Source organism: Pleurodeles waltl, chromosome 3_1 (genome assembly GCF_031143425.1).
Source record: "Pleurodeles waltl isolate 20211129_DDA chromosome 3_1, aPleWal1.hap1.20221129, whole genome shotgun sequence".
NCBI classification, from domain to species: Eukaryota; Metazoa; Chordata; class Amphibia; order Caudata; family Salamandridae; genus Pleurodeles; species Pleurodeles waltl.
The window spans coordinates 787,698,039-787,712,919 of NC_090440.1; the positions used below are offsets into that span (position 1 = coordinate 787,698,039).

Genomic DNA, 14,881 nt, shown 5'->3' on the forward strand with positions numbered 1-14,881 from the left:
AACCACTTAATACTTACCTGTAAAATTCTTACGTTTACAAGTGTTTTTTTTTACCCAGCATATGCCTTTATCACTCATTTCTTTACAACAAAATTTGTGGTAAAGGCATCTGTGGTAAAAGCATACTCATGGTAAAAAATTTAGTTTTAAAACACTGTTCCATTGTAAAGCCTTCGTTGTAAAGGCATTTGTCACTTTGCTGTCAGTGTTAAGGCTGTTTCCCAGTACTATCACCTCCCCAGGGCTCAGCACTAGCAGAACAATGCAGTAGACCTTTTAAGGATATTAGAGCCAACAGCACTGAGCTTCCCTAAACTGCTTGGAGCAACTTGTTTGAATTGGTGCAAGTACCGCCCACACCCCAATGTATGTTTCCCTGCTGGAAGATACAGACCTCAGAACTCTGTCTTGGCATGGTGTATCTTCTTCAACAGGGGATGACTGAACCAGAATCCCTGCTTACCCTGCGGTTGCGGGACCTCGTGGAACATGGGAAGGCTGGCCTCCAAACACTGCCTACCCCTTGGTGCGCTGGAACTCCTTTGTCAGGTTAAGGCTCATCTTTTAACCCTGTCTATCTTCCAGTGTGCTGTACCTGCTTCAGCATGAATAGTCTGAGATCAGAAACCTGTCCACACTGTATCATCTTTGGCAAGAAAAGTCTGAGATCAGAACTTGTGTAACCCATGGTTGTATGTCTTTGACAGGAGAAGGCTAACCTCAGAATTCTGCCTACCTCTCTGTGTCATGTCTGCCTCAATAGAAGGACGACCTCAGAATCCTACCTAACCCTTGGTATATTGTGCCTCCTTCAACAGGAGAAGGTTGATCTGTGAAACCGGTTTACTTCTGGATGATATGTATATACTTTGAGAGGAGAAGTCGAAGATCAAAATTCTGCCTAAATCTTGGATGTGCTGTATTTCCTATGGCAGAAATAGGCTGAGATCAGAGTCCAATTTCATCATGAGCTGTCGCTCCATTGGCAGGCGAGGGCTAGCCTCAGAACTGTGCATATTCTTCCATATGCTGTCTCCTTAAGCAGGAGAAGGCTGACCTAGGGCCACTACCCACGGGTCAGTGCGTAATGTATCTCCTTTGACAGCAGTAGGCTGACCTTGGAACCTAGGATAGTCCTCAGTGTGCTGTTTGTTTCTCATTTGACGAGAAGGCTGATTTCTGGAACTTGCTTACCTCTGCATGTGTGGTAACTCCTTTATCAGCTCCAGTTGTCAGGATTGTTTTACCAAGCTGACCCACTCACTGGATTTCTGTATCTTTGAACACTATCCTGCAAGTTCGTCTCTGCTCACTGACTTGATCCATGTCTTACTAACGTGTGAGCATTGATCATCACTGTATCTATGGAGGCATGTGCTCCAAAATGTTATTATTTGCTGCATTATGTATTGCATACAGTTTTTTTTGTCACCAGTAGCTGTGAGACTTGCCTGCTTGTCTTTCAGTGCTCACTCATATGTTCTGTTACTGCGTTTCTCACATGGGCTATTTCAGCCTGTTACAACACATTTACCATTTAGAGAATCTTGGCCACTGGAGAAGGGAAGCCAAGACCTTTCAATTTAATTTCTTATCCTGGACAACAGTCAGTGGTTCTGGCTTTGCCGTCCCTATCTATTCTCAAACCATTGGTACCTCTCTAGGATACAAGGTGTGAGTGCTGTTATTTCTTAAAGGTAAATGTCAACATATTTTGTGGTAATCAAAATGTGACGGTGCTCCTCCTTTCGTTCAGTAGCACAAAATGATTTGTCTCTTGGTACATATTGTTAATGTGCTGAGAAAGAATGATTTACTAAAATAATCAGAATGATTGATGTTTAAAGGTGGTCTCACTGTTTGTCTTTATGATGATTTGACATTTTTTCTACTGTTGCCCTGCTCATCCCTAAGAAACAGAGACTTTAAAAGGCTCTAGGCTAACTTTTAGATAAGGGAGCCAATGACCCCCCTCCAATAAATGTAAAAGTCCTAATCCCAATTCACGTTTTTAGGAGCTACCGGTATCAGGTGTGTGGAATATTAAAAAGAACAATGCAACTAAAAGAACATTCATTTTGTATATTACAAAAAATAAATGTCTGTACTTTTGTTAGTCATTTACAGGCTGCTCCAGTAGTTGTTAATGAATGTACTTTATTGACCAGTTCGACTTGCTGTCGGTGGCTCCTCTCACCCCTTCCTTCTTCTTGCCCCATCCACTGTCGGGCGTTTTTCACAGCCTCACTGAATGTTCGGTGACACACCCCTATACTCTTCCACTTTACCCATGTCGCTCTATGCTCAAACTGACCTTCAATAGGAAAACTCCGAGATTAGCCAAGCAAGAATGTATTTTAACAAAAATTGAGGAATGTGTATTGAGGTGGGGGGGGGGGGAGGGGGCGCAAAGCCAGTTAACATTTGAGATTACTGCCTTTTTCTGAGGGCCCAGTGTGAACTGTGCTCATGTGCCCAAAGGACTGTTAATAGTGCTCCAGGATCAGCTGACTATACTTCGTTGTAATGTGGCCACTGCTATCTTTAAGTGTGAAAACAGGAAGCAGGTGACAATGCATAGGCTGAAAGCATGTCATTCGGAACCTAGATGGCGCACAGTACTGAGAAAGAGCTTAGGTTGTGGGTGCAGCCTTTGAAGATGACTTGCTTGATTCCCCCATCTGTGATGCTCTGCTGCCTGGACTGAGTAGTGCTTGAGGGAACGAACTTCTTGGTCCACAGATCCAAAGAGGGCTCATCAATGAGCCATTTCGTATACATCTACAACGGTGATCCTTGGGCAGTGCGCACATGTGGTCTTTGGAAATGTCACCCTGAGAAGAGGAACTTTTCTGTTAGGTTCCATTTCAGACCCAGGCGTAGAGTGTCCAGAAGGAGATCATGGCTGCTATAGATGTCATCAACAGATAATGTAGAGCAAAAGAGTATCCATGGTGGAAAAGTGATTAGAGCAAATGGAACGAATTATGGTAGGTGTTAAAACTGTGATGATAGCAGGCACCTCCAAGATACAGAGTATAGAAGGGTGATCTGATCTCCGGAGTCAGACCTGTGGACTCTTTTAGAGTGTAAGGAGGATGCCTCCAGTGTCATGCTGATGCTAGAGAATACATTTCAGGTTTGTGAGAATGCAAAGTTGCCGACAAACATCAAACTGCTGAGGTCTCTATGGATCCGAATAGTGAATTAATTTCACGTTTTCAAGTTTACAAGTTAAGAAGACAGCCGTTTTGAAACACAGGGCTTTTATCAAGGCAAGAACAAGCAAAGTAAATAAACCTGACACATTCTCCGATTTAGGCCACTAAAATGCAAATATAGTCGCTTAATGACAAGTACTTTTCCCGAAAATATTAAACAGTATCATTAAAAATGTAATTTTTGCCGAAATGAAAAGCTGGGCTGTTACAAATCAAGTGATTTTATGTTTGCGAATTAAACATACATGAACAGCAAACATCAGTAGATGAATTAAAAGTCCTCCAATTGGGTCTGAAATTAAATGTGGCAATGTGTAATGCCCGTGAATGAATGAATTGTCCCCCTAGTCAGTTTTGACAGGGGATGAAGCAAATTAACAGCAGAAAACCTCGCTCATAACGGATCTTAATGAACCATTTGCAGCCAGGAGAATCATCCCAGTCCACTTGCCAGGAAAGTAGTCTAATTTCAACTAGTAGCCTGTACATTTGTGTTTCCCGAAGTGTGGTTTGCCTAAAACATTTTTTTCAGTGTGTAGTGCCTACTCTTTTAAAAAAAAAAAAAACAGCACTTTTTTTTTTGTTTGTTTGTTTTTTGTTTTAATGCAGCCATTTTCCTTCTGCATTTTACATTTTTTTTTTAATCACATACACGATGGTCTGTTGGCCCCAGCAGGCCACCATCTCTGTGATGGCAACAAATCGTGGTGGGTCGCAATTTGTGACCTAACTGATTAATTTACACAAGGTCGGTTGGATTCTGACCCAATAGTAAACTATTCATATGGCCCGAAAAGTTTGTTTAGTAGAGTCCCTCAATTGCATTGTTTCTTTGACATCCATTTCTTGTTGTTTATCTATTGATATTAATGTGCTTGGATGAAAAATATGAGGTAGTAATGGTGATTTTCCATAATCAACTTTAATTGTTTAGTGGAAGTAACCTAGAGTGGGCAGGCGGGGACATGTCTGGCTCTGTAGAAGGCCACTGAAATAAATATGAACCACCATTTGTTGAAGGGCGTTAAATAATAATTGAGATACATTCATTATGGCAAGTAGAAAATCTGTATTTCTTACCTGACTTCTCCAGGACTTTCTTCCCCTGCCCTCTGTTTGTCCCCAATGCCGCCCTCCCCACCACCAAGTAGTTTGAAGAAGAATTTGCATTTGGAGGAAATACGTGTTACAGTCCTTGGACAAAGCAGCTTTTCCTTGGCATATCATGAAGTAAAGTAGTGCATACATTTGATATGAGGATGTTTTGTCCAGCTGTAATCTCGAGTTGATGTTAATGCAGCGTGTACTACCTTACTGTGCACGTAATTCCCTGGCTTCTTAGAATTGTGCTGCGTGTGTCGTGGCCTTGCAGCTTGAGCTCATGGTGACCTTAGCGCAGACTTCCACTCATCCGCAACCGGTCTCATTGTAAGAGGCTGTATGGCGAGCCGCAATTCTGGAAGGCCACCAAGCAACGTAAAATCCATTTCTTCCCCACAGGAAATGTTATGTTTTTCTTCGCAGTTATGTAACTGAAGGAAAATAATGTAAAAGAGGTTGAAGGTAGTTCGTGCTAGCCAACACAAGAGAGCTCTCCTATGGAGACTTTCAAAACTACCTTTTGTGCACCATTCTGAGATCATTGGTGACTGATGGTAAAAATGCATATTTTTAATAATGATAACTTGCAATCAATATACTTCTACCACTGCACTTTTGCAAGTCGGAAGCACTGTAAGCAACAGCGCAGTATTGCCTTAAAGGTTCGTACTTATATCGATTTTTGGCCGCTGAAAAGCTGCTGGTTCATGCTATGAACTGAAGCAGAGATCACGCACCTACCTAAGCATCGAATGTTAAACTCACTGATCCATTTGCGAGCTGATAAATAAAAAAAATCGAAGTTCAAAATGTACCATCCTGAAAGAGTTGTTTGAAATATTTGGCTTACTTGATGAGGAAATTGTTCAGCTCAGTTTAAAAAAACACACAACTAGACTAAGTCAGCACTAATTTCCTTCTTTATGTTGTATTGCGTAGTTTTTTATGTCTGTTGACACTATCTAGGCATAGACTTACGTTTTTCAACCTGTTAGTATTTGTTAACAAAAAAACATAAAATAGTGTGCATTTATTGCTTCTTTGTTTTTTTCTTATTTGATATCAACCTATGCCCACTATTTTAAATGGGCAGGTACTATCAGGTACTCAGTTCCTGCACTTCTTTATTTCAGAAGGGATAGCACTGACAGTTCTCAACACTGCTCCAGTGCTTTTTAATGGGAGAGTACCAGCACTTCTTAGCAGCAAAGAGTTACCCTGAGACAAAGAGTACCTCCGCGTCTATATTTTAATTTCAAGCACTGCATGTTTCCAAAAGCTGATGGCCCTTCGAGTATGGTAGCTGAGTAGATATTAGCCAGTGAGCTTTCTCTTTAGTTAAGATAAAATTGCATCCACAGTAGACATTTATTTACATTAAAATGACTGATATGAGCAATGTACTTTTTACGGTATTAGGAGAGCTACATTGGTGCAGCTTACTGGCAACATCATAGTCGAGCTTTGTCTACTTACCGGAACACCTGGCCTCTTGTAGCGCTTCTTGTTGAAGATGGTGGTTGGTTTGAAGCAAACAAAGGTGACCACCCCAGAACCTGATTTGTAGAAGTCCGACTGACCTGTGCTCCACTCTCGCTCTCCCGTTCTAGCTCCTGACACAGTGGATGATTTTGGTGCGGTCAGCAGGTGAAATGCTGTCGTGCACGCAGTGCTGGGGCAGGTAATGGCTGTGATAAGGGCCTGTTGATGGTGTAGCATAGGGGCGGAGAATAGGGACCTTACCATGTAGGTCTACACAGAAAGCTCTAATGGCATCCATTAACATCTGGCAGTTCTTCAGCTGTCGTGGGCTGTTCTTTGCTTACCACCCTTTCCTTCAGTGGTTAACTTGGCCAAACACTGGTCCTCCACAATGAATGCAGTGGGGTAAAAGTCACCCAGCTTGCTATTCAGACTGAGTCGTTTGGAAACCTACAGGGGGACATGGGTAGGGGATGTTGTGCAATATAGAGACTGTCCGTCCTGTCATATTTGTATTTCTTAGAAGTTGGTGGATAGTATGGCAAGTGTGGTAGAGACTTTTAAGATAAATGGGCTTGTTCATATCCACCCCCTCCGGTGTCCGGTGATGTCATCAAAATAGAGGGCTGAATGAATTGGACTAAAGTAGCCTAAGGTACACCTCTTTTTTATATGACCAAGTAGAGCCATTGCCAATTAAATTAAGCTTATGACATATTGAGGAAAGATTTTTATTTATTTACATTGTGTGTTTTTTTAATTAAGATAGGCTTGATAAATAGCATCAGCACCAACAGACTGGCAATTAAGCTCCATCTATGGCTTTTTCACTAGTCTTACAAAGTTATATTGTTGTCATATACAATACTGTGCGAAAAGTATATTGTTCAGTACATATTGGGGAATATTGACTACACCACGTAGAGATCAGCAATGTGGTAAGTGCTACAAAGCCAGCAAATTCTTGCCACGGTTCAGCAAAGTGATAAATATATCATCAATGATACTATCAGTTTCTGAATCCTGTCGTTCAAGTGAGTAATCGTGCCAGGATTAACAAAAACATTTCAGATCACTTAACTGAATTGCACAATGAGCTGTTCTCAGTGCACTAAGACCTAGTACACCGCCACTCGCAGTGTGGATGTTAACACTTTCCAGTGGAAATTAAGAAATACTTCGCCCAAGTTCTTCGAATATAATATGATATCTTTCTTACATCTTTGCTGTAGCTACTCTCTTGTTAGAAGAAGTGTCAGGTAGACATTATTAACTTTAATTTTATTACTGAGCAAGAGCATGTCAAGAGGGTATAGAAGACAGTTGATCCTCTGGTAAAATGTTAGCAGGTACATCATCTCTGGAATATCTCCATGGTGGAAACTGACATACGTCTCCTAGGGCCAGGGACCAGGGACCAGGGGCAGTGGTCTGAGTGCTGTGGGGAAGAAATCCTTGAAACTGGATTTAATGTCCGCTGTATTGTTGACAGCATGGATACACTGTCGGGAATGTAATGAAATGAATGAGACCCTTACACAATTATGTCAGCAGTCCTGTAGTATTTTTTGCTGCCAGTCACAGCAATCAGCATGATGTTACTAGCCCCCTAATTTGATTGTCTTCTTTATTGGTTGTATTGCTATCCAAAGATTTTGTACTCTTTCCCTACTGATAATGATTCCTGCCTGAACTGTTTAATATAGAATCTGTCAAACTGTCATGCATTGTACTTAAAATGATAGCATCTCCTGTCTGAAAATATAATTCGATCTTCATAATAGATGTATCTAGTAAGAGGGCCCATTCATACATAGTATATAAAACCCTAAACATTATTATATATAAATATTGTACTCTAAGTCTTAAAGTAAACTGCAAGCCAGGATCAGTATTTACGTATTGCTTACTGTATGCAGAACCTACAGAACTAGTCAAGAAACAAGAATGTACCATTTTATTGTTTAAGTAAAAGAACAAAGTAATAGTCGATTGTCTCTAGAGAATGCTGTGGACAGCGCCTGTCTTAGTTGAAATCGATTTGAGCAAAGCATGTCTTTCTTTCTGTCGCACTACTTTCTACAGAAACTGTTTTCCTTGGGAGCAGGAGATAGGCAGCTGATACAAACGCCATTGCACCATAGTCTACCGGTAACAGGCACAAGCGTAGCTCTCCTGTTCCAGCAATTGGGTATGTCTGCTTCTTATTCTTTTTTTGTAAGAGGCTAAACTCACTATGCTATTAACTACAGTTTAGTTTGTGGAAAGTTAAGTAGTACAAAAATTCAGAACTGTGTATGTATTTACAAAACATTATTTTTCAATTCAGCAAGTTGCCAATCAATGCATAAATTCAGGATGCATGCCGCTAACAATTACGATTGTTATATATAAAATATGCCCCACAGCGAATCTCAAAAATGTCCGTAGTAACGTGGTACTTGTGTTTGAGGCTTTAAAACAAAGTTGATTACAGATGTACTTAAACTGTCTTTTGAAACCAATCGATATGCTGATGAACGTTAATGCTTATTTTGAGATGCAGATGCAATAGAGATCTACCTTTTGTATGTGTTGATGCCAATAGGTTCCTAACAGGTATCCAAAGTGTCAAGGAAGGGGGAAGCGAGACGGCTTTACCATGTGCTTTATATCATTGAGCATTAACCCCTTAACAGCTGGCCCATTTCCCACGAGTGCTGAGCTCTTTTATAGCTATTTTGGGTAGTTTGTGCTTAGGACTCCATGAGGTATCGACGCTAAATTTATGCCCTTTTTTTTTTTTTTTACAACATCCTGTTGATTGTAAAGGTCCCAGGGATTTGTCGTTTCCCCTGGAGGGGACTGAGGAAATATGCAAAATATAGCTACATTTTTAGTTTTTGTGAAAATAGAAAAAAAGTGCTCTGGATAAAAGTGTCTTTACTTTATTGCTAAAAATGGCATCAACAGATGCTGTGACGAAGTCGCCATCTTCCCGGCTTTAGGGAACATGCAGAGCTGAATAAAAAAACAAATCTTTTGCCCAAGTTTTGGCATTTTTCAAAGAGGTAGCCCATTGTTCATATGTTTTTTTGCTCTCAACCTACTTCCAGTTTGTGGTGGAAATTTGCATGAAAACCGTGGGTGATCAAGGAAAGCAATAGATTTCTGAAAAGTAGACAAAAGTCCAAGTTCAGAAAAGGGTCATGTGTATAGATCCCTTAAGGTTTTCCCAAAGAATTAACTGTTGAAATAAAGACCTTCAAAATTAGTAGGAAAAAAACAGCCATTTGTGACTGTTTTCATCTGTAACTTTTTGTCACCATGGCTGATTTACATAAGGAACATACCATTGTGTCAGCTAGGCCCTTCTGGTTCTGGGGTCATATATGGTTTGTAGGTTCTCCAAGAACCCAACGCACCCAAAGTCAACAACTGAGCTGGATCGTACAGTGATTTTTCTTTGTATACTGAGTACAGACCAAATCACAAGGTGAAATGTGCTGAGGGAAAAATGGATGTCAAGAAAACCTGTGTATTTCTGAAATGGGCACAAGATACAGAGTTTAGGATCTCTGAATTTGTAGGTACTCATACTAACATGATTTTGAGGGTAATTTTCAAAATGTCTTCTTTGTTACACAGCAGCTTAAATGTGGAAGGCGGAGTCCCATTGATAATAATAAATGTTATACTATTCTTTGCTCCCACATGTCTCCTGATAATTTGTGTGATGGACTGTTCTGGAATCTGCGTGGAGCCACATACTTCTTATACCCAGCATCCCCCTAAGTCTCCCAATAACAGTGGTACCTCACTTGTGTGGGTAGGCCTAGTGCCAGCGACAGGACATTTCCTGTGCCCAAAACGCAACATGGATATATCACTTTTTTCCACTCAAAACTGACACATTTTTTTGCAAAGTGGATAGCTGTGGATTTTGGGCCCTAGCTCAGGCAGCACCTAGGCAAACCTAGCAGACCCTCACATATTTGAAAACTAAACACCTGGGAGAGGCCTCATGCCCGCAACAGGAATGGATCAAAGCAAGTTCAATGGGAGCCCTTGTGAGGGGACTTCCATTGACCCTGGTTTGTTTTGTTCCTGTCGGGGACACATGCCAAACCACACAAGTGGTGCAACAGTCTTATCAGCTGAAGTGGGACAATGCTGGGTGGGAGGAATTTTGTGGATTTTTGCAGATTCCGGAAGTTTCTATCAAAGAAATGTAAGGGGAATGCGTGATTTCAAGAAAAGGTTGAGGTTTGCAGGGCATTGTGGGTAAGAAAACCTCATAGTATTCACACAAGGCACACCAGCCTGGAATCCCCTGGTTGTCTAGATTTAAAAAAAAGGCTGTTGTTCTCTACATGTTTTGTGCACTCACCATCCCACAAAAACTGTCCCAGAATGCCACAACTGTGATAGAAAGAGAAGACAATATAAAGTGTGGGGGATAGAGACAATGGCTACCTGTGATCAAGTCCCTTGTTGGACGAAACACGTTGGGTGGTGGAGCACATTTTTCTTTCAAATAAAAAAGCTGACAAAAGAATTTCCTGGAGTGCGATGTTCAAATTTGTTGAAGAATTTTATGGGAGTTTGGCTGCTAACTCCTACATCAGCACCGGCAGCAAGAGCGCGCAATCTGTTATGCGGCCATTTGGTGATAAATATATATATATATATATAAGTAAGGGTATACGGAATCTGCCAACGCTAATTCTCAGAACACTGGTACCCAGCCAGTGTAAGTAAAACTTACTATAAGAACAATAGCATGGTCTGAGCATACATTTCTTTTTACAGTAACTTGTTCCACATGCATCTTTATTCTTCAAAGTGTAATATCACAGCCAAGCAGCCAACATGTGTTCTGAGAAGCTGTCTCTCCTTTAGGGCTGTTTAAACAAGAAATAATACGTACAAAGCTGATAAGAAAATAGATCTTAACTAAGTATATCTTCAGGGACACGATCCATAAAATATATTATTCATCATCAAAGATTCGAAAATGATGTAACATATTAAAAACACATTTTAGATTCTCCCACTTCTTGATTTATCAAAATTACATGTACAATTGAAATTAGAACAAAAATTCAGAAATTACACCATTATATTAGGCTCCTTATAGCAAAAGATAGTATACATGTATAAGGGCATCTCAATAGGTCTTAAAATCTAAAATCCAAAGTTCCAAGCTGTATAATTATTCCAATTTAGGTTCAGGAGAACAGTAACCCGTGGAGGGTCACATCTCAGCATCACACATCTTCATGTAAATATATTTGCATTTCTGTACTGATTGTGTTGAGTAGCTAGAGCATTGTTGTCAAAGCAAACTATCTTGCATACTGTAGACCACTAACAATCTCCAAGTAAAGCATGGTAATCTCATACACAAGTTTGCACTGTTTGTGCTCTCAGCAGAATTTACTAGATTACAGTTGGCAATGTATTTTGAGTTTGCAGTAATGTTACCAGAAAGCCACCCAATCATGTGGAACCCCAAGAAAGAGAAAAAAAATGAAAACGGATTCAATGCAAGTTATATTTAGTCAGACCCCATAAGGAAATCGAAAATTACCAAAAGACAAATGTAATATAATTTGAATCCTAGTCTGGTATCAAACTCCTGCTAAATAGATTAGAAGACCGTTGACAGCCATTGTGTTCCACCTGGAGAGTTGTTGAATTTTAGCTGACACAACGAGTGTTAAACCCAAGAATATTTTCTTACCTGCCCTCTTAAGATTAGTCGTTCCTAGCGGCTAATAGTGGAAATTTCAGTAAAGATAACTCTTTCTCAATATAAAGTGTTGTCCGCGTGCAACAAAGAAACTGTAAAGGCAACAATAATAAAGTGAAGGACCCATTCACTCAGTTGCTATAAAGTATACCTCTAAGTCTGTAATATGACAGCACGTCTTCCTTGTTTCTATTACCTATGTTTGAAAAAAGTTTAAGCACATATTCAAATAATAATGTGGCAATGAAATAACTCTTCCAAGATCACGATATGGATAATTCTTAAGCTCCAATGTAGTTGATGTGGTAACTCATGTGATACAACAGTCTCGATGACTAAAACAATAAAAACATAGGAAAACTCGTTAGATGTAAGTTAAAGACCAAATAAAGTGTTACGTCTATGTAGAATAAAAATGTCATGCTTGTGTTAAATATCTCATCCGATTTGTAAGATGCTATTCAGACATGGCGAATAAACTCCAAAATTGTTAAGGCAATCTCTCATGGGATACGATAATCTTAGTGACTAAAGAGATGTAAATATACGGACATTCTTAAGATCCATATTAAGGAACAGAAGCGTTAGCTGTTCTCTCTCTCATAAGCATTATTAACATAATAAGCTAAACAAAAACTTAAACTAAAAGATAAAGAATAAGAAAATAATGATTCACATGAGGTACCCAACGATCATGGTTAAAATCATAATAATGTAAAAAGCTCCCCATCTATGTTCAAGCCTACCTGCTCAGTTTTGAACTTGTTAACATAGTTTCTCTTAATCTTACCTTTTTTTCAAGTTCTCCACCTCTCCTATCTATCCTCACATGCTTCACTCCAATGAGTTTGATCTTATCTAGTTGTGGTAATGAGTGTGATGACCTGAAGTGAACTGGCACTGGGTACTTGTGCAAATTATTTATGGTTCTGAAATGTTCTTTCAATCAAGTTTTAAGTTTCCTCATAGTAGAATAAGATATATTGTTTGCCACATACACAAATCACCATATAAGCGCAACTGGGAGTGTTACAATTGTCAAGTAATGTCAACTGCTATCTTCATATCCGATACATATTTACAGCATATACAATTGCCACATTTGTATGAACCATTAGTTAATTGTGGATGCCAGCTAGTTTTGGTACCATCAAAACCTTGATATGGGATTGAAGTAAGGTTGTTAGTACTTTTCTATAGACTGTTCTGGGTTTTCCCAGAAATACACTTTTAAGTCAGGATCTAAAGTTAGAACATCCCAATGTTTGGTTAAGCTATTGTACATTTTCTTGTTACCATTGCTGTACATAGTAATGAATCTGATTTTTTTGCTGCTTGCTTTGCTAGATTTGTAACAATCTTTTAGCAACTCCTCTTGGGAAATTTTACTCACTCTACTTGCACCCGCCATGCACAGTTTTTCTTCAATAATTTGACTGCTAACGTTTCATGTTTTTAAATGACGTTATAGAAGTTGTCATGAGTGTTGTAATATCTGGGGTAATTAGCAGTGCATGGCAAGGGTGCAAATTTTAGTTACTTGCAATAACTCTAACTATACCTGCCGAATTTCTGTGGTTTTGTGCCAATAAATTCCGAACCTAACTATAACGTCCCTGTAACCTTTGGTATTTCAAGTGAATTTCTATGTTTTTTTAATTCTACTTCCTAACTATAATGTCCCCGAGAACTTTGTTGTTTTCAGTGAACCTCTGTGTTTTTTTTGTGTTTTTTTTTTAACATGAAGTAACGTTAATTACTATATGTTAATCCAGCCACCGCTGTGCATGGCCTTTGGAAGGGAGGTGGGCGGGCGGGACACAGATGCACACATATACACTCACTTACACTCATTCATTCACACACATTCATGCACACATCCATTCACAACACTCATTACCAAATATTCAAACCTACACGCACACACACCAAACATACATTTAAAAAAAGAAGAAAAAAAAAACACCTGCCCTCAGAAGTCCCTAGAGGGTTGGGACTGCTGCCTTCCCTTCTTGGTTGAACTTTTGCCAGCCAAGGAGGGAAGGCAGTAGTCCTAGCCTGGCAGGAAATCCATAGCAGGAACTAGAACCTACTTGTATTGAAGTCAAATATGCCAAAGACTGACCAGAGCCGGGCGATATCCCCATGGGTGGCATGGAAGGCCATCCACAAAACTGTTGTTAAATGACATGCTTCGCATGTTTGCAACACGCTTCCATTTCGAGAATTCAAAGATGGCAGATGTCCCAAGGAGGTCAAGCAGTCTAGTGTTCGAGCATGAGCTGGATATCCTGCTCGTGATGCAGTAGCTCACCTTGGAAGGCGGCGCACTTTAACTGTACCTTTTGAGGTGCGCGTGTGTTTTTCCTCACGGAAAAGACTTCTGTCGTCAAGAACACTTATGAGTATGTTCTTGTCAAGAGGCTCATGTATACCGGAGTAGTGTCTCGGTTCATCGTACCACAAGTATTGTCTGTACCTTGCAGCACCCGCAGTTCATAGGGAGTTCGAATTTCAGTTTAGCATATAACAACTTTAGAAGGTCAGAAAGAGAAAATCTATTTGCAAGAGACATTCATGAAGATAACACATTTTTCAGCACTATGATTATTCAGAGAAAACCTAACAGTCTGTTTGTCCTGACAAAACGTTAGTTTTATTGAAGACTATAATATTTTCACGATTTCAATGTCTGAAGGAAAAATACCTTTACAGCAATTGAAATCCTCACTTTCAGACTGTACCACTCACTCAAATACTACAACTTATCTGTTATACTGCCACAATGTTAAGTCCTCTGTTACGTTAGTAGAGGTGTAAAATTGAATTAATTAAGGACAAAATTAATTAAGAAAAAGTGAGGGGCACAAGTCGTGCTCTATGGGGGTATGAAACATCGATGTATATTGAATAGAAATAGCATTTCATGAAATTAGCATCTAGTTAAATGCAAATGGTATGTTTGTATTTGTCTTCCCTTATAGGGAGCTGTTACATTTAGTACCAGAGAAGTATAGCAGCAAAGAATTCCCCCGTGAAGCAATCTCTCTTATTTTTGTCCACTTCTCCTATCCATTCTGACCCTGTATTATAGGGTCAGAGTGGATATTGGTGAAGGGGCGTTGGGTCTAGCTTCTGCTTCTGATTAACCCAGCTGTTCAGTACTGAGACTCCTGACACAGCCTCTTCACAGAGTGAGATAGGGTCAGTGAGACTGTTGACCCCACCCCACTCTGTGACAATGTGTCACTGATTGTCACTCGGTTCTGGGCACTTTAGGGCTTAATGCGGAAGGGCCCAGGTTCGAGGCAATGAGGATACTACCCCTTGTCACAGAGGGGGA

General features: G+C 39.9%; 1 protein-coding gene across 4 annotated transcripts in view; it reads left to right on the forward strand.

Annotated features, from left to right (window-relative positions):
• The window catches only part of SBF2 (SET binding factor 2), a 1,701,375-nt gene that overhangs the window by 568,693 nt on the left and 1,117,801 nt on the right, over positions 1 to 14,881 (forward strand). For all 4 annotated transcript variants that reach the window (XM_069223624.1, XM_069223621.1, XM_069223622.1 and 1 more), the window contains exon 6: positions 7,890 to 7,995. In XM_069223624.1, coding sequence (XP_069079725.1) covers positions 7,890 to 7,995 — 106 coding nt within the window. The remainder of the gene's footprint in view (positions 1 to 7,889; positions 7,996 to 14,881) is intronic.